The sequence below is a fragment of the Polypterus senegalus genome, chromosome 16 (assembly GCF_016835505.1).
Source record: "Polypterus senegalus isolate Bchr_013 chromosome 16, ASM1683550v1, whole genome shotgun sequence".
NCBI classification, from domain to species: Eukaryota; Metazoa; Chordata; class Cladistia; order Polypteriformes; family Polypteridae; genus Polypterus; species Polypterus senegalus.
Genome location: NC_053169.1, coordinates 15,287,106 through 15,307,630, shown reverse-complemented (window position 1 = coordinate 15,307,630; position 20,525 = coordinate 15,287,106). Strand labels below are relative to the sequence as shown.

At 43.8% G+C, this 20,525-nt stretch overlaps 1 protein-coding gene across 2 annotated transcripts in view; it reads right to left on the bottom strand.

The window, feature by feature from the left end:
• The window catches only part of LOC120516453 (collagen alpha-1(XIX) chain), a 478,053-nt gene that overhangs the window by 347,626 nt on the left and 109,902 nt on the right, over nt 1–20,525 (bottom strand). For both annotated transcript variants that reach the window (XM_039738131.1, XM_039738132.1), the window contains exons 10-11: nt 6,706–6,759; nt 2,144–2,179 (exon numbers count right to left, since the gene is read on the bottom strand). In XM_039738131.1, coding sequence (XP_039594065.1) covers nt 2,144–2,179; nt 6,706–6,759 — 90 coding nt within the window. The remainder of the gene's footprint in view (nt 1–2,143; nt 2,180–6,705; nt 6,760–20,525) is intronic.

Below are 20,525 nucleotides of genomic sequence, written 5' to 3'. Positions count from 1 at the left end.
GTATTGGAATGATCCAAAAATTAAATGTAGAGATTTTGATGAATCTCGACCTCCTTGACTTTCTCATATATGAAGTATGGGGAAATTATTGTAATTGTCCAAAAATTCGATGTTGAAATTTTGATGAATTTCGACATTTTAGACCTCCCTGATTTTCTTGTATATTGAGTATAAGAAAAAGATTAGGAATCCTCCAAAAATTTCATTTCAAGATTTTGATTAATCTCGACGTTTTAGACATCCCTTAGTCTGAAAATATCATTTTTGGAATTATGTCTGTGCGTAAACACGATAACTTGAATACACTATCACTTAGATCAACCATATTTAGCATACAAGTATTAGGTACAAAATGTAGATTTCTATCAACTTTTGGACTATTTCCACTAACTGGAGTGGTACTTTACCTTTTATTCATTCGGCTGCACAGTCCAATTTATTCAACTTAACTTTTATAATAATTGTTCAATATTTTATTAATTTGATTTGTTGTTGATGGTTCTTTAACGTACATAATATAAAAATATAATCATTGTCTTGTGGTTTACTCCTCAAATATCCATCCCCATATCTGAGGATACAAGAAAGTCAAGGGGAGACCACTTCCAATGTTTTTTATGTGGAGTCCTCCTGGATCTTCTTCCGTTGAGCCCACTGACACTCAAAAAAGTGATGGACCTCAACCTTGGAGATAAGCTTGTGTCTCTTTGGACATTGTCCTTGGCTTTTTGTCTGCCATTCTCACTATCCTTCTTGTTCATTCTGGCCCGGCATCCAGAGAGGTCAGTTATCGTCCCATGGACCTTAAACTTCTTCATAATATTTGCAACTGTTACAACAGGAGCATCAAGCTGCTAGGAGATGGTCTTTACCATTAACATGCTTGTCTATCATTTTCTTTCTGATCTCCTCAGACAACTCTCTCCTTGAGTTTCTCTGGTCTGTGTTCAGTGTTGGACACATGATGACGTGATGACATTTCTCCATTTAAATCGGTTGAGCGACTGACTGCATGATTAGGGATGAGTGTAATACGAATTCAAGAAAACAGCAAGTTTGAAAAATTCCCTGAATCCAGTTATTCAGGTACCAACAAAAGTGTCCAGGCCATTTTAGAAGCTCTTTTTAGAAGAAGCAACACTTGATCTCTTGTCACACTTGCTTTGTGTGACTCAATGACATATCAGGTCAGGGTGCCAACAAATCTGTTCACTTCTGTAGACCCTCCACTACACCTGAGATAGGGAAGGGTGAGGGAATGCCAAGGGGACTGTGCCAACACTCATTGATGGCAGCATCTCAGGTTTCAAAATAAAATGGTGGCCCGTCTGATTTAATGCTGTGTTTAAAATGGGAAGCATCAGAGAGAACTGGTGAATCCTCTTTTCCATAGACAATCATTAAGAAAAAAAAAAAATAAAATAAAAACTCAAAACGTTCTAATAATCATTAATCAAGATCAGCTAACATAATGACCTCAGAAAGTCTCTATGACATTAGACAGGAACACAGAGGAGTTGACAAAAGGCTTAATTATTTAAAGTGGACATCGTACCAAATACAGAATAATAAACAGTAATCACTGAAGTAAATACGTATAAAATAAAAAAAGCAAATAGCCATTCCAGGGCACATAATTAACTGCTTAAGAACTGAGTCCTTTGAACTTCCCATTCCCATGTTCTATTCCTTCACAAACAAAGAAGTTTCAGAAATGAAAATAATATCAGCAATTGGATTCATGTCTCAGGGGCTTGTACTTCTAGAAAGGTCTCATGGTGCACTTCAGACATATCGCTGGAGGCCGCGCTACCTGCCGTCATAAAGATGATAGGCCCGGGTATTAATGGCGCGCCATGGTACACTTCTGGCTGAGCTATGATTTTCCTGACCTATCATTACAAACACATTTCGCCTTTTCCTACTATAAATCCCACAACAAATCAAAAGTCACTGCAACATCAATTTCCAGCAGCCCTGGGGGTAAGAAAATGTACAACCGTAAACTCCGAGTATCAGTCAGCATTTTTCAAAAGCTTTAAAAAAAATACACAATACAAGCAAAGGCTGCAGTGTAATATTTATTGCCTCTTTCATAATTTAAAAAATATATGGAAAAGAGAGAAAAAAAAAAAAAACTCACTTTGTCACCATCAAGTCCTAGAGGCCCAGCAGCTCCCTACAAATACAAATAAACTTAAATTATGTTTTAAATAAATGCATATAAATTTGTGCTGACAGGCACACAAATAGGAAAGGTATTACGATAGACAGACATATACAGAAAGATATTATGAAAAGAACGATCGATAGATAGATAGATAGATAGATAGATAGATAGATAGATAGATAGATAGATAGATAGATAGATATAAAAGGCACTATATGATAGATAGATAGATAGACAGACAGCTATGAAAGGCTCTATATAATGCATAGATAGATAGATGGATATGAAAGGCACTATATAACAGATAGATAGTGTGGTCTATGGCCGGCTTGTCATAATGGCCAATACCCCCAGGCCGCAAGATGGAACTCTCTCTGCAGCATGGAGGTGCTCCGGGTGCCAGCAGGGAATCATGGACTTTGGAGTTTTCCCCTGCAAACCTGCTGGATACTCCAGGGGCCAACAGAGGACGCTGCAGGGAGGCATAGAGAGTCATATGTGCCCTATAACCCGGACGTGCGACATAGGCAGAGCGACAGCAGAAGTGACGTACTTCCGGGATGAAGAAAAGGACTTTTACCTGGTGTCTGGAGTCTTGGACAGGGGTTCAAGGGAGCGATACTGCCCCCTATCTGCCACAGTGGCGTAGCCGGCAGGATTCTTTGGCCGTCCTTTTGGCAGGGGACCTGTACAAAAATTTTCTGTGGGCAGAGAACCCCAAGACAACAGCGTCAGAACACGCAGCAACATCGCCTGAAACCCTTTTCTTCAACTACGTCATGGGAAAGAAGAAGCTGAAGCCAAGTAGCAGCACCAGCGGAGGAGATCTACTCACCATGGTCGACAACTGGGAGGGAGTACAGAGCGGCTGCGCAGCACAGGAGAAACATCCGGAGGAAGAGAAAAACACCGAGGTATGTGCCGGCATATTTAACGAACATATTTTTAAAACATCTTATTTAGTGCCATGCACATACCTCGGAGAACGTCATCCGAAGGCTCTGCGGGAAGCAGGTAACTCTTCCGAAGACGGCGGTACGCTCTCAGTCGAGCATGTGGGGAATACAAAAGACTTCCGCATGTCGGGTGCTGGCGAGGGACACGCGATCCAACCTGGTGCATTGTGGGAAGGAGAAGGTCCGTGTCCCGTTGTTTCTACCTTTGCCCGCAAGAAGACGGACTCGGACATTCTGAAGGGGAAGGGGGAGGTGAGCGAAGCACCACTCACCCTACAAGAAGGTAAGGAGGGCCGGGAAATGGCTGATTGGTCGGTTAACAAATTAATAGAGACAGACCGCAGTCCGCCGAAGGAGGTGACCCCGGTCCTCCGATATAAAGAACTCCAAATCCCAGAAGCCTCCGCAAAGCCCGTCAGAACATGTGACGACAGCGGGCGTGTTCATTGGCTCCCAGCTGGATGGAAAGGCGAACAAGGAAGTAAGTCTACCTCCGGCCGAATTAAATAGTGTTATAAATGTACGGGAACTCGAAAAATTTATCGAGCCCGTCAAAAGTATTTTGCAGATGCTGACGGCGATTAAAAAGATTGTCGGAGAACTGGGAGAGACGGCCGAAGTGCCCATCTGGAAGTGGATGAATTCTTGTGGCGGTTAGGACGACAGCCTCCCGACTTAAATGATTTGGCGGTACAGGTAGGTAAAGCCTGTGCCGTATATAAGGACATAGGGATGCAGAGTGACACGGGCCCGCGTCTAATCCATAGCGAGTGCCAAGTGGATGCGTGCCCTACAGAATAGTCGGGGCAAGGGCCGATCGAGCCGGAGCAGCTGGATGGTTCTGTCTCTGGGAACAATTCAGTCCTAAAGATCCCGACACGTGTAATTAATAAATCTAAAGGGGTGCAGACAGGAAAGGGGCGTTCTTTCTCTCATAGAGAGATCCAAACTGTCGACAAACCCCAGAGTAAGCAGGAGATCCCAAAAATAAAGCAGGGATCTTCTGACAAGAAGGAGAAGGGCGTAAAAAACATAGAGGCGGCTGGGGAACCCTCCTCAGCGAGAAAAGGGACAGAGACAGAGTTCCCCAAGTGTTTCCAGCGTCGCATAGGGAGAATTCCGGGAGGACAAAGGCAATGTTACGGATGCTGACGGCCGGGCCATATTTGGCACAACTGTCCCTGGAGGACAGGGATAAGGTGGATTACCGTTATGAAATTCCCCCTAGGTTCTCCAGGGAATACTACAGAAGGCAGAGCCAAGGTCCGTTCAGAAGTCCTACCTGGAGGAAGACGACCCTCGCTGGACTGGACGCTTCAAAACACGGTAATTCACTGGGTGGAGAGTACAGTGGTCTATGGCCGGCTTGTCATCACGGCCAATACCCCCAGGCCGCAAGATGGAACTCTCCCTGCAGCATGGAGGTGCCCCGGGTGCCAGCAGGGAATCATGGACTTTGGAGTTTTCCACTGCAAACCTGCTGGATACCCCAGGAGCCAACAGAGGACGCTGCAGAGAGGCATAGAGTGTCATATTTGCCCTATAACCCGGAAGTGCGTCATACGTCATAGGCAGAGCGACAGCAGAAGTGACGTACTTCCGGGATGAAGAAAAGGACTTTTTATCTGACCTGGAAGTGATAAGGATCACATGAACTGGGGATTGGAACACTTCCGGGTCAGGGACTTTAAAAGAACTGTGACAGCTCTGGGAGTGGTGGAGAGTTTATTGTTATTGTATTGGTTTATTAATGAGTATTGTGGATAGGAGGGTGCTTTGGGCACTGTTGTGTAAAAATAAAGTAAATTTTTGGACTTTTTCCTGGTGTATGGAGTCTTGGACAGGGGTTAAAGGGAGCGATACTGCCCCCTACCTGTCACAATAGATAGATATAAATTCACTGTATAATGCATAGATAGATGTGAAAGGCACTATATAATGCATAGATAGATAGATAGATAGATAGATAAGAAAGGCACTATATAACAGATATATAGATAGATATAAATTCACTATATAATGCATAGATAGATAGATAGATAGATAGATGTGAAAGGCCACTATATAATGCATAGATAGATAAATAGATAGATATGAAAGGCTCTATATGATAGATAGATAGATAGTGAAAGGCACTATATAATGCATAGATAGATAGATAGATAGATAGATAGATAGATAGATAGATAGATAGATAGATAGATAGATAGATAGATAGATAGATAGATAGATAGATAGATAGATAGATAGATAGACAGACAGAACTGATCTTCACACTTTTTTTGTTAGTATAGAAGTTCATAGCCTTGTCCATGCTGTCCCAACTGTTTTTGGGATTGGGGTCTCACACAACCTCATACCACTGGGATATCCAGACTGTGGTAACTGATGCCAGCCACCCCTCGCTATTTCAATTGGTGCCTTCGCTGTACTTTAACCAAATGAAGGTCACAAGCTTGGACACCCTGGTGATGGAAACTCTGACAATGTTTTACTTTCCTGCTGACCCCCAGTGTGGTTGAAGTGTGTTGTCATCAACTGTAGTTACTATAGTTACGCTGTGACCCTAGCAATAATTTGTCACCTTTCAAGTCCCGTGTAAGGCTCTTGTAAGACCTCAATGGCTCGTAAGGAGGTAGCAAGTCTCAGGAGAATTCCTCATTCATAAAAGAGCAGAGAATTGAAGGCACCAAGATGACTTTGCACTGAGCATCTCCATTAATGAGCCTGCTGATATTTAAGGTAGCTTGGCTGTATTTCGAGTTTTGATTTTTTGAAATATACGTTTTGAAATATTGTTATTAATGCCTTTAGGAGTCAAGAGTTCCATACACAAGCATCTCTTCGTTTCATATTTCATTACCCCTCCTCGCTAATAAAGGCCACAAATCCTGTTCTATTTAAGGGTGAAGGCTGGCGTTTTATGAGGTTTTAAAAATATTTGGAGTAGATGTGGATTAGACTCACTTGCCAACCACAGTAAACTGTGAGAAGCCACAGTTCTCATGTTCAGCACTGTATATCTATGGCACAACGATATCTAAAAAAAAATCCATCTGACAGCTAACTCGTAAACACGCAGCATTGGGAAACACAAACAAAATGGAATGGACTGGTACACCACGTTCTGAAAGGTCAGTGGATGTGGGCCCCGTGTGCCTCTCTGCCCTGATAATTCACCATGCGGCTGTGTGATGACCCATGTTCTTGAACTCCTGCACAGATTAAACTCTGGGCATCTTGTAGTCCATGACAGACCAGAATCCAGCAGTGAGTGAGAAACACTGACAAGTTGTGAGGTGCAAAAGGCATGGCCGTCCTTCTCTTGCAGCAAGCGCCATTAAAGCAAAAAAGAAAATGAGTGACATGCACTTAAATCAAACACAGTTAATTCAGCAATGACACACAAAAAGGAAAATTTAAAGGCCAATGTACATGAGTACAGCTTCCAGCAGCTGTGCAATGAAAAGCAAATCCAAAGCAAGAAGAAAAACACAGTCTGGCAGGTTATTCTAAAATGGAAACGAAACAAATCAAAAGAATCCAATAATGAATTGAGAATAAAAAAAGTACACTTACTGGGGATCCGGGTGAGCCATCTGTCCCCGGTGTGCCATCTATGCCCTTGTCACCCTAGAGAGAAAGATTCAGCTGTTAATATTGGAGCAGAAGAACATTCACTTCATGCTGAACAGAAGAGCAGTGCATGATGGGAATATTTTGCACAGTCAAACTGTTTATATTCTCCACGTCCCAAGTAACTAACCTTGAGCTGGGCGTATGATGAGTTTACCACTAATGAGCTTGAGGGTGTCACACACATAAAAATGGGAGAGAGTCTTTGGGCTTAACAAAGAGTAAAAATGCAGGGTCCGGGGTTAACGAAGTGCACTAATGTCTTCTCTCCCTCCTCTGCATAACCCCAGAAGGGAAGACCAGCTACAGTCTAACCAACTTGCACTTCCCTCTCCAGACCACGCCCCCCCCGCTGACCTCACTTCCTCACTGTTGGACCCTCCTCTTCCTTTCCACCACCTATAAAGCCAGTCAGTTGCACTCTGGACTCGGTCTTTTGAGGTCACTCTACAGATCTATCGACAGCACACGGGGTGGAGCCCCAAAACCTCTTCTTTTTTGTTTCTGTGTTCTTATTTTACAAGTGATAATGATGTTTGGTAACATTTTCTTCATTTTGGTTTTTGCACATGCAGTACTTTCAATGTACTTTTGAGAAAGTGGTGAAATATCAGGGTGCCCCGCTAGCTCGAATGAGAAGCTGAGTCCGGTTGTCTCGTCTTACATGCACATCGGGCAAAAAAGAGAGGCTGAGCTCCTGTCACTTAAAACAACAGACACTTTCAGAGTCTCATCTCTTTCTCGGGGAGAAATCTTCTTATTCCCCTTTGATTTTAATATTGATAAAAATTATTGAGAATAAATGATTATTGATTTAAATTTGTCTTTTTCAGTGGGTAGTGGCGCTGCCTCACAGTTAAGAGACCCGGGTTCGCTTCCTGGGTCCTCCCTGCGTGGAGTTTGCATGTTCTCCTTGTGTCTGTGTGGATTTCCTCCTGGTGCTCCGGTTTCCTCCCACAGTCCAAAGACATGCAGGTTAGGTGCATTGGCAATCCTAAATTGTCTCTAATGTGTGCTTGGTGTGTGGGTGTGTATGTGCCCTGCGGTGGGCTGGAGCCCTGCCCGGGGTTTGTTTCTGCCTTGCGCCCTGTGTTGGCTGGGATTGGCTCCAGCAGACTATCCTAACTACAGGGTCACGGGCGTCTGCTGGAGGCAATCCCAACCAACACAGGGCGCAAGGTGGGAAACAAACCCCGGGCAGGGTGCCAACCCACTGCAGAAAACCCACGCAGACACTTTAAATAAATAAATACATAAATAGGTTGCTAAATAGGTAAGCAAATACATAATTAAACACACACACACTTTGGTCTGTATACACTCCAGACTGATTACAAAGGAAGAATAATGGAAAGAAAGAAAAACGTCAGACTTGGCAGTCCCTGTCCCATCGAGGCGCTATACAGACATATTTCTATGGGTATAAAGGAGCCCCCCAATTGCATTTCTTGACACACTTCTGCTGACTGATTCACTGCCTGAAAGTCCTCAGTGTTGGTGTGTCAGAGAGCGGATGTGCAGCATTGTCCATAATGTCACGCGGATTTGCTTTAATCCTCTCCTTTGCTACGACCTCCAGGGGATGCAGAGTGTGTCCCATAACCGAGCCTGAACATTTTAATGAGCTTGTTGATTCGGTGGGTCACTCCTGAATGATACCAGCCCAGTACATCACAGCGGAGAACACAGCACTGGAAATCAGAAGAGTTGTAGAAGATGTGAAGGATGTCACTTTCCATATTAAAGGAACACAGTCTCCTATGGAAGAAAAGCCTGCTCTGCTATTTCTTATGTAGTTCTTCTGTGTTCCGAGACCAGTCCAACCTGTAATGGATGTGGATGTCCCCAATTGCATTTCTTGACACACTTCTGCTGAATGATCCACCGTCTGAAAGTCCTTGGTGTGTCAGAGAGAGGATGTGCAGCGTTGTTCTTAAGAACACTCAGTTTTATTTCCATTCTCTCCTTTGCTATGAACTCCAGGGGGTGTAGAGTGTGTCCAGTAAGTGACCCTGCCCTTTACATAAGCCTGTTGATTTGGTGGGTCTCTCCAGAAGTGATGTTACCAGCACAGCCCACCACACTGGCCATCACAGAGAGATGTTAATTGATGTCGCCTCCCACAATGAAGAAGCACAGTCTCCTTAGGAAGAAGAACCTGCTCTGCCCTTTCTCCTATAGTTTCTCTGTGTTCCGAGACTAGTCCCACCTATCATGGATGTGGATGCCCACAATTTCATTTCTTGACACACTTCTGCTGAATGATCCACTGTCTGAAAGTCCTCAGTGTTGGTGTGTCAGAGAGCAGATGTGCAGCATTGTCCATAATGGCACTCAGATTTGCTTTAATCCTCTCCTTGGCTACAACCTCCAGGGGATCCAGAGTGTGTCCCATAACGGACCCTGAACATTTTAATTAGCTTGTTGATTTGGTGGGCCTCTCCTGAATGATACCATCCCAGTACACCACAGCGCTGAACATTGCACTGGCCATCAGAAGAGTTGTAGAAGATGTGAAGGGTGTTACTTCCCTCATTTAAGGAACACAGTCTCCTAAGGAAGAAAAGCCTGCTGTGCCATTTCTTATATAGTTCTTCTGTGTTCCGAGACCAGTCCAACCTGTCATGGATGTGGATGCCCCCCAAGTACTTGTAGGAATGAGCCACCTCTTCATCCACTCTGTGAATAGTGCTAGACGTAGAAGCTCTTTGTTGCAGCGAAAGTCATTTGTTGATTTTGCTGATGTTAAGATGAAGACAATTCTCTTTGCACCAAGAAACAAAGATCTTCCCCCTGACTCCTCTCCATTGTCTTACCCCCCTTATCAATACCCCCATAAGTGTGGAATCTTCTGAGAAATCCCACAAGTGATGTGACCTGCTATTATATTTATAGTCGGAGGTGCACAGAATGAAGAGAAGAGCAGACAGGCCTGTTCCCATTGGTGCTCCAGTGTTGCTCACACAGTTCCTGAGTCTCACAAACTGGGGACTGCCTGACAGATGGTCCGTCATCCAGGACACCACAGGTTCATCCACCTGCATGTCTCTGATTTTAACAGGGATGGCTGGATGGTACTAAAGGCACTGGAGAAATCAAAATGCATCATCCTCACAGTGCTGCCAGCTTTGTCCAGGTGAGAATAAGCCTAATGGAGAAGATATACAATTGTGTCTCCCACTCCAGTCTTTGTTTGCTAGGCAAACTGCAGTGAGATCAGGTGGTCTACCACAAGAGGACTTGTATAGTCCAGGACCAGCCTCTCAGAGGTCTTCATGATGTGCGGTGTAAGTGCCAGTGGTGTGTAGTCATTACCTGAAGGGGAGCCTTACTTCTTTGTAACTGGAACAATGCAGGATGTTTCCACAGCAGGACCACTTTCTGGAGGTTTAGGGACAAACTGAACAGGTGGCAGAAGATGTCACAAAGTTGGTCAGCACAGGCCTTTAGAACTCGAGGACTGATTCAATCAGCAATTCCTGTGGGTAGCTTCTTTAGTTGTCTTCTCACTTGGTCTTCAGCTATGAGATGTTCGGAGGGTGACGTGGTAGGCGTTGTTGATGTAGTAATAATGGTGTGGGGAGAGTCTGGTCATTGGAAGAAGGTGGCAGTGGGTGGGAAAATCTATTAAAAAATGTGTTCGGGGGTGTTAGTTTGCTAGCAGAGATGATAATCCCACACGATATAGCTGTCCGTCTTTCCCATCATGCACTGGGCTCGAAATCACTCTTTAGCAGCATGTCCTTCCTACAGTCTGCCTAATAAAGCATTTCTAATAACACATTTCTAGGCATCTTTAACTGCAGCTGTTGCCAGCCAGTTTGTGTGTAACGGAGAGCCTAACAGCTGCGCTGATGTGTAACACTAGCCCACGTGTGCCATTTTGTAGCATGACACATGCAGACGCCACTTTCTTGGGGAGAAAAATTGCATGAAGAAGGCCTGCCTGCTTAATTGTCTGCCCTACAGTCAAAGTTTATTCTTTTAGTTGGAAGGATCTAATCAGTTGACGCTCCCATTCTGAATAAACATGCACTGTAAAAGCTGGCAAGATGGAAGACTAAATTAGTGTGGCCACATCATTTACCAATTCATGATTTGAAACGTAGTGCAGGGGGGATTAGCGCCACTGCCATATTAATATTCCACAGCGTCCTGGGATCAAATCCTGTGCCTAGTCAATGTATGTGCGTGCAGTTTGCCAGTTCTAGCCCATGTCTGTTTAGGTGTTCCTCTCGGCAGGAATAAGTGGGGTTCAGGGTGGGATTGATATTGCATGGGGGGAGTGGGAGTCAGGTCAGGTCAGGTTGGGGAGCATGCATCGATACAGCGTGTTGCCGTACCCACCACATGATGAAACAGCTTAGGATTCTGATTGGCAACCCCACAGGTAGACCAGTCTCACCCCCTGGAAATAACCCTCTATCTGCCGCAGCCAGGTGTTAACATGGGTGTCCCTTTGGCCTGGTCCAACCACTCAGGCCCTCAACAATTAGGATCCTGCGAGCTGGATCACCCTCTGGGAATTTTACCACATAGCTGTCATAACTGACGGCCCCTCACAATGCAGGTAATGGGCCTCATTCAGAACTCCTTGAGCAACACAAAGTCACACCAGTGGTACCCAAGGATTCTTTGAAGAGACACAGTACTGAAGGAGTCCAGTCTTCGTCTCAGGTCACTGGATAGTGTCCATGTCTCACAAACAGGAAGCACCAGGACTCTAAAGACTTGGACCTTCGTCCTTTTGTAGGAGCGCCACACACCCCTTTCCATTGACCTCATGACCCCCCATGCTCTCCCAATCCGTCTACTGACTTCATAGGAAGAGCCACCTTGAATGTCACTGCCAAGGTAAGTAAACCTCTCGACGAGGTCGACACTCTCTCCGCAGACACACACACTGCCGATGGCTGTGCCTAAGAGGTCATTAAAGGCCTGATCTTGGTTTTTATCAAGACACTTGCAAGCCCAGACACTCAGACTCCTCGCTCAGTCTTCCGAGAGCACCCGATCAGAGCTTCCATTAACTCCATGAAGATCACAGTCTATCCAAGCAAGTACAGGGCACAAGGCAGGAACAATTCCTGAACATGGTAGCCAGATCATTGCAGGGTGAACAGACACACACACCACACAGAGAGGGACCAATTTAGAGTTACCAATCCACCTAACCTGCATGTGGGAGCGCACAAAAGAAACTCGTATGGACACAGGAAGAACACACAAAGTCCATGCAGGGAGGTCCAAGGACATGAATCATGGCCTCCTTGTTATGGCACAGCAGTGCTGTCACTGAGCTTAGTTATTCTGAATTCCATAATAACTTTTATCTTGTGATTGACTGATGGAGCAGTTAATGTGGAATGGTTGTGCCTCCAATTTTTGAATAATGCATTTGCTCTGTCACTAATTTTAGATTTCATCCATCCATCCATTATCCAACCCGCTATATCCGAACACAGGGTCAAGGGGGTCTGCTGGAGCCAATCCCAGCCAACACAGGGTGCAAGGCAGGAAAATCCCCGGGCAGAGTGCCAGCCCACCGCAGGGCACACACACCCACACACCAAGCACACACTAGGGACAATTTAGGATCATCAATGCACCTAACCTGCATGTCTTTGGACTGTGGGAGGAAACCCACGCAGACACGGGGAGAACATGCAAACTCCACGCAGGGAGGACCCCGGAAGCGAACCTAGGTCTCCTTACCGTGATGCAGCAGTGCTACCATTGCGCCATCGGTGTTTTAGATTTCATGTTGACTAAAAGTAAGAGTTTTGCATGCCTCTTTATTTAAATAATTTTATATTATCTATTTTTACTTTTATGTGTGACTGAAGATGGATTGTAGATTTGGGAGTTCGAGTAGGAGGAAATTGGCCCCTGGCAGCCTTCCCTTTGAGAAGCTTTGCCTCTGCAAACTCTGCTTTTTTCTTCCACCTTCTCAAAGACAGTCAGTTTAGGTTAATTGGTGATTGTAAGTGGGACCAGTGGAGGTGTGTGAAAGAGTTGGGGCGACCAGATTCTCCTCAAAAAATATGGTGGTTGTTGTTTTGGGGAAGCAGGGAATACTTGAGGATCAGAGACTGGAGGTTTTGCAGCTGTGCAATGCTACCTACATTTACATTTATTTGCTTAACAAATACTTTAATCCAAAGTGACTCACAAAACAGGTCACCATAATCGAGAAAAGAGTCCTGGAGGAGTGTTTGGGTAAAAGTGTTACAGGAAAAGGTTACAAAATCGACCATCAGAAGAGAAGAGCTCAGAACAAAATGCAAGCAAATTGCACTTCCAAGTTTACAAACACCTGACTGATATCAGCTAGACAGAAATTCACCTAACAAGAGAGTCCTTAGACACGTCTTAAACATACTGAGGATGTCAGAATTTCAAATGGAGGTGGACAGCTCGTTCCACCAGATATGAGCCACACACGAAGAGTATGAATTGAGATTTGATGGGACGCGGAGGTGGCATCATCATATGCAGCTCATCAGAAGACCAGAAGGAGCATAGAACTTCACAAAAGTTTCCTCTATATATGTTCTGACCTACTGCCACTTTGTATAGACCAGCATTAACAATTTGAACTTAATATGTGCACGGAGTGATCTGAAAAGGAAGTGACATGTGCCCGCCACAGCTGGTTGAACATAAGACGTGCTCTGCATTTTGAATCATCTGCAGTGGCATGGTGACACATGCCAGTACTCCTACCAGCATAGAGTTGCAGTATCCCAGATGTAATAAGACCAAAGCCTGGACCAGGAGAGTTGTGCTATGTACTGTAAATATGTTTACACTGCTCATACACACCACAACTCTAAAGAACAAAATCAAAAAAATCCAGTCCTCTGAGCTGCCCATATAATAAGGGACTTTATTACTTCTGTACTTTAAACAACATCTTGTTGTGTTACAATTCTGTCTACAACTGCTTGAGCACCGTCAGCATATCCAACAACTCCACTGAATTAGAAAGCCCTATACAGCCACTCAATCTGTATTTTATTTATGACTAGCAGAAGTGCCTGGCATTGCCCGGGTATATTTGTAGAATGGGTTAAAGAAAGAATACAGAGGTTTATGTCTTATTTATCAAATGGTGACCCTGTCCCATCTGTCATCTGCACTGCCTCTGTGTCAGTGTCTCTGCTAGCGTGAGTCAAGTATTTGTTCTTTTTGGGTCAGATTGAATTACAGAAACCCCTTGTTGGGTTGTATCCAAGAACACATGTCTGACATGTCCTCTTAGGTCAAGGTGGGCAGTTCACGGTGCCAACAAAGCAGGAGCTAATCAAGAATCCTTTGATTCCTTGTGTTGCGCTGCACTTCCACTCTCAATCACGCCTCACCCAACACCCCCTGCACCCCCGACTCCTTTTTATATTAGAGTAGATAAGGAGCAGCACGTGGTGTTGCCCAGGTATGAAATGTGAAGCTCTGGTCAATTTGTCTGCTAGTCTGGCTCCAGTCATTCAGTTGTTTACCAAGATAGGTGGATTAAGCAGATAATTTGAAATCCGTTATATCATTACAGAAGGACTTGGATAGCATTGAGGCTTGGGCAGATTTGTGGCAGATGAAAATTAATGTCAGTAAATGTAAAGTATTACACATAGGAAGTAAAAATGTTAGTTCTGAATACACAATGGGAGGTCGGAAAATCGAGAGTACACCTTATTAGAAGGATTTAGGAGTCGTAGTGGACTCTGAGCTATCAACTTCCCAACAGTGTTCAGAAGCCATTAAGAAGGCTAACAGAATGTCAGGTTATATAGCGCCTTGATCTGTGGAGTACAAGTCCAAGGAGGTTATGCTCAACCTTTATAATGCACTGGTGAGGCCTCATCTGGAGTACTGTGTGCAGTTTTGGTCTCCAGGCTACAAAAAGGACATAACAGCACAAGAGAAGGTCCAAAGAAGAGCGACTAGGCTGATTGAGGGGCTACAGGGGATGAGTTAGGAGGAAAGATTAAAAGAGCTGAGCCTTTACAGTTAAAGCAAAAGAAGATTAAGAGGTGACATGATTGAAGTGTTTAAAATTATGAAGGGAATTAGTCCAGTGGATCGAGACTTGTATTTTAAAATGAGTTCATCAAGAACACGGGGACACAGTTGGAAACTGTAGGAACATTAGGAAGTTTTTCTTTACACATAGAACGATAGACACTTGGAATAAGCGACCAAGTAGTCTGGTAGACAGTAAGACGTTAGGGACTTTCAAAACTCGACTTGATGTTTTCTTGGAGGAAACAAGTGGATAGGACTGGCGAGCTTTGTTGGGCTGAATGGCCTGTTCTCGTCTAGAGTGTTCTAATGTTCTGATGTTTCAGTTGCTCTCAACTAGTAGGTGGCACTGGTGTACAAACTGTAGTACACAGGGAAAAAAATGGGACCCCCAAGATTAAAATTTGGGGTTTCAAAATAGTCTCTCTTATCCGTATGGACCTAGGGAGCAAGTATGCAAAATTTGGTCCTGATTGGTCAAATGGAATAGGGAACAGACAAACAGACTGACAGACATTCTCTTCTATTTATATATACAGGGTGGTCCAGATCTAATTATCCAGATCCAGATTGTCTGGATGACTTTAATTAATGCGGGGACGATTCCAGTTCGGCGCAAAGACGATTCTTCATGTTGTCAGTTCGCACACTTCTCGATGTTCCAGGATTTTTCGGGTGATTTTCTATGTAATAAACTTAATAAATAATGAAAATTGCATAATTAGATCTGGACCACCCTGTAGACTAGCTGTGTAAGCCCGTGCTTTAAAAAGCTCAGGGGTCCTAGAAACTACTGAAACCATAAGAAAAAAAATTGAAATGTAGAGATGTCAGGAAATTGAAAGGAGCTACTCTGGGGGTCTCTCTCTCCCCAAGGAGGTTTTGTTTTGCCGATGTGCTCGCCTCGCTTCTGTATTAGCGGCTAAGCGACTTTGTCTTTCTTCTGAGGTTTCATTTTGCAGACGTGCTCGCCTCACTTGTGAATTAGCAGCTAAGCATGTGTCTCTTTCTTCGGATGGTTTCGTTTTGCCAATATGCTGGCCCCGCTTGTGTATTAGCAGCTAAGCAACTTTGTCTTCTGAGGTTTTGTTTTGCCGACGTGCTGGCCTCACTTGTGTTATTAGCAGGTAGGCGAGTTTTCTGTTTCCTCGGAGGCGGAGCCCTTACCCTGACTCCACCTTTCACTTCCAGGCCAGACAGACGGACACACACACACACACACACACACTTCCACACATTTATATATAAGATATCCAAACAGCCATATGCTTTAATAAATTGTGTCTGCTTCACATCCTGGCCTACCTCTTTTTGGCATTGATAGAGGTTAGGAGCAGGAACTGCTGATACAGCACATTGCCACCACATGACCAACTCATGATCCCAGATTAGGACCCGAGTGTAACCATGCGACGGGTGACACCTCAGCACCACACGAGTTCAGATGGAATGGAACCAATGTGAGAATTTTCTATATGGTGGCTGGTGTGCCAGGTTTTTCCCTGCAGGTTGGAGGGCCTACATGCAGAGCTGGATGCAGATTAATGTCATACCCAGAACGGAGCGATTGCAGGTTAAGGGCCTTGCCTTGCTCAAGAGTCACTTTCCGCGTTTATAGGATTCGAACTGGCAACCTTCCGATTACCAGTGCAAATCCCTACCCTCAGAGCCACCACTCTGCCCAATAACTGATAGCAATGAGTAAAAAATCTGAGTCCTCCACACTTTTGGCCTATCGGTTTCTTATTCTTGGAACCAAATACATCTTCTTCAGGAATTTAAATTCACCCTGATGTTCTATGATGACCGAGCACAGACTCGTAGTCATGCTGACGGACAAAGCACGTGGATAAAACAAGAGCTAAGCACCTTGAAATGGGCAGTTTGTAAGCTTCATAAACATAGAACACTGCATCTGATTGGTCAAGACCTCTGCAATTTGCCCTAGCATTCTGGCAATCAACTTCTGGACCAAATCCTGACTGATGGCAGCCCATAATCAATGCTTAGCGTTTGTCAGAATTGGTGGGTTTTTGTTTGTCCACACACCTCTTGAGGATTGACCTCAAGTTCTCAGTGGGATTAAAGGTTTGGGGAGTTTCCTGGCCATGGACCCCAAATTTTGATGTTTTGTTCCTCAAGCCACTTATTTCTCCCTTTTGCCTTATGGCCCGGTGCTCCATCATGTTGGTCACCAAACTGTTCATGAATGTTTTTGAGAAGTTGATCTCGGAGGATGTTTTGGTCCCATTCTTTATTCATGGCTGTGTTCCTAGGCCAAATTGTGAGTGAGAAGCAACCCGACGTGACATGAATGGACTCGGGATGCTTTACTGTTGGCCTGACACAAGACTGATGGTAGCGCTGCTCACCTTTTCTTTTTCTGGGAAAGGAGATTCATCTGAGAAAATGACTTTCCCCCAGCAGTCCAATCCCTGTTCCTTCTGCAGAATATCAATCTGTCCCTGATGTTTTTTCTTGGCTTCTTTGCTGCCCTTCTTGACACCCACCAGGCCATCTTCCAAAAGTCTTCGCCTCCCTTGCACCTGCTTGCTGCCATTCCTGAGCCAACTCTGCACTGGTGGTTCCCTCAGCTGAATCAACTTTAGGAGACGGTCCTGGCTCTTTCTGGACTTTCTTGGGCACCCTGAAGCCTTCATCACCACAATTGCACCTCTCTATTCTGACTCGATCAGCATGACAGAGTGATCTCCAGCCTTGTCTTCATCGACACTCTCACCTGAGTTAACAAGAGGTTCACTGAAATGACGTCAGCAGGTCATTCTGTGGCAGGGCTGACATGCAGTGGAAATGGGGTTTTTGGGATTAAGTTCATTTTGGCTGGGCCACTCAAGGAACTTCCTAAAGGTCCTCCTGTGTCAACTTTGCTTTGTGTCCTGTTGGCCCAGGCTGAGGTCCGGATCACTCTAAGCAGGCTATCAAGATGCCCCCCTTTACTTTGACCCATTCAGCTTTCCACAGCTTTTCAGCTGTCACCACCACTATGCTCCATCATCAGAGTGGTAACTTCTCCTTTACAGTGGTCATTTGCCCAGTAGAAACCCAAATGGTTAACGGTTTGGTGGATATGTCCCTTGACCTTCAGGTAGGGTAAACAGGATCGAGCAATTGGCCCCCTGAACCTAAAGCAACACAGGCCACTCATATTGTAATTTTAATGAAGAAAATGACAGCAGTTCTAGGCAAGGTGGGTATAATATTAATCAGATTACTACGACAGCATTTTTTCACTTAAGAAATATAGCAAATCTTAGACCTTTTATAACATTGCAAGATGCCAAGAGATTAATTCACGCTTTTGTTTTCAGTCGGCTAGATTACCGTAACGCACTCCTCTCAGGACCACCCGAAAAAGACATCAATCGACTGCAACAAGTGTAGAATGGAGCTGCCCGAATCTTAACAAGGAAAAGAAAACCTGAGCACATCACGCCAGTCTTAGCGTCACTACACTGGTTACCCGTGTCATTTAGAATTGACTTTAAACCACCACCCGATTCAAAGCACCGTGATCTCCCAACATTGATGGATTAAAGGCCAGAAGTCCACATGACCATCTTTCTTTATCCTGTAAAGCACTTTGAGCTACATCATTTGGATGAAAATCTATATATATTCATCCATCTATTATCCAACCCACTATATCCTAACTACAGGGTCACAGGGGTCTGCTGGAGACAATCCCAGCCAACACAGGGCACAAGGCAGGAAACAAACCCCGGGCAGGGCAGGGCGCCAGCCCACCACAGAATCTATATACAGTGGTGCCTCGGTGTACGTCCTTAATCCGTTTCAGATCCTTTGATTTATACCAAACAGGACGTATACCAAACAAATTTTTCCCATAAGAAATAAAGGGAAAATGATTAATCCGTTCCCATGAAAAAAAATCCTATTGTTATTGGCATATTATACATTGATGGGGTTGCATTTAAAAATAATTTAAACACTGCTTAATACTAAAATATATAAATACAAAAGCAATTAGATGAAATTAATGAAAATTTAACCTCACTTTACTTTTTAATATCGTCTTTGTTTTTCACAATCGTAGATACCGTCATTCTCAGCATACGGTATGCAGCAGCCACGTCCCAGATATACATGCCACCTTCAAACTTTTCAACAATCAATTCAAATTTATGCGACAACACTCAAAATCACGTGAAAATTCACAGAGAGTTATAGCGCGTACTGACGCTCGTGGGCAGCTGTGGCTTTGTCTCGAGAGAGGTAAACAAGGGTAGCGCGCGGGGTTCTAGCACGAGTCGTATTCCAAACCGAGGTTATATAACAAGCAAAATTTTTCGCATCCAAACAGGACGTATACCAAGTTGGACTTATTCCAAAGTGGACGTATACCAAGGTACCAGTGCATATATATAAAAGCCAAATACCACTGACTCACTCCCTACAAAATCTCCCTAACCATCAGGTCTTGGTACTTGAAATTTGGAATGCAGGTTACCCTCGGCCCATAGGTGCTCTCTAAGAAACGGTTTAAAAATTTTTGTGGTCCAAGCGCATTCTGTCTGTATGTCTGTTCGCTTATCATGAGAGAATTACTTAACGGATTTACATCAGGTTGTTTTCGATAATTTGCTTGAACTTTCCGGTTGTTTTTGCAACTTCTCTCATCAAGTACCAGAGTTCATTTGTTGTACCATTGTATTTATGCAAATCCAAGAGTGTGGCTGTGGGCTGAGAGCAGTGGGTTGAGGTGGCAGGGCCTTCCTCATTCACATGCCAGCCTCTGGTTGAGTCGGTCCACGTCATGCCATGTGTTGGAGTGCACCTTGCCTCTGCTTAGCTAGCCATATCATCTTGTGATTGTTAAGGAGTAACTGTAGCCGCAGGAGTGTAAGGTGAGTTCAAGCACAAGCAAAATGCGTGCCGAAAGAAATCTCTCTGTCTAAGTGTTCGTTTTAAAATATCTAGTGAAAATACAAAGCAAATAATCCACACAAGAAAAAAGAAAATAGAATAAAAGGCAAAAAAATGTGAAAAAAAATGTATCTTCTCTAAACTTGGCTTTTCTTGTAAAACTTTAGTTGTTTCTATACATAAAGATTCTTTACTTCTTCTGTACGCTTTAAACGTATGGTGCAGCACATTCAATTAAGTGCTTTGTCTTACATGTTACTTGCACACAAGGCACAAAAGGCCCGATTTAAAACCGTGTGCCCTCCATGCCTTGCACGTGGCAAGGCTGATCATTAACTGAGAATAGATAGATAGATAGATAGATAGATAGATATGAAAGGCACTATATAATAGATAGATAGATAGATAGATAGAGATAGGAAAGGCACGATATAATAGATAGATAGATAGATAGATAGATAGATAGATAGATAGATAGATAGATAGATAGATAGATAGATAGATAGGAAAGACATTATATAGATAGATAGATAGATAGATAGATAGATAGATAGATAGATAGATAGATAGATAGATAGATAGATAGATAGATAGATAGGAAAGGCACGATATAATAGATAGATAGATAGATATGAAAGGCACTATATAATAGATAGATAGATAGGAAAGGCACTATATAATAGATAGATAGATAGATAGATAGATAGATAGATAGATAGATACTTTATTAATCATAGAATATACCAGTACAATTCAACCTATGGGGGTTATAGGAACCTCCCATAGATTATGCAGTAACATTTAGTAAAACATTTATGCATCTTATGTAACTAGCAAAT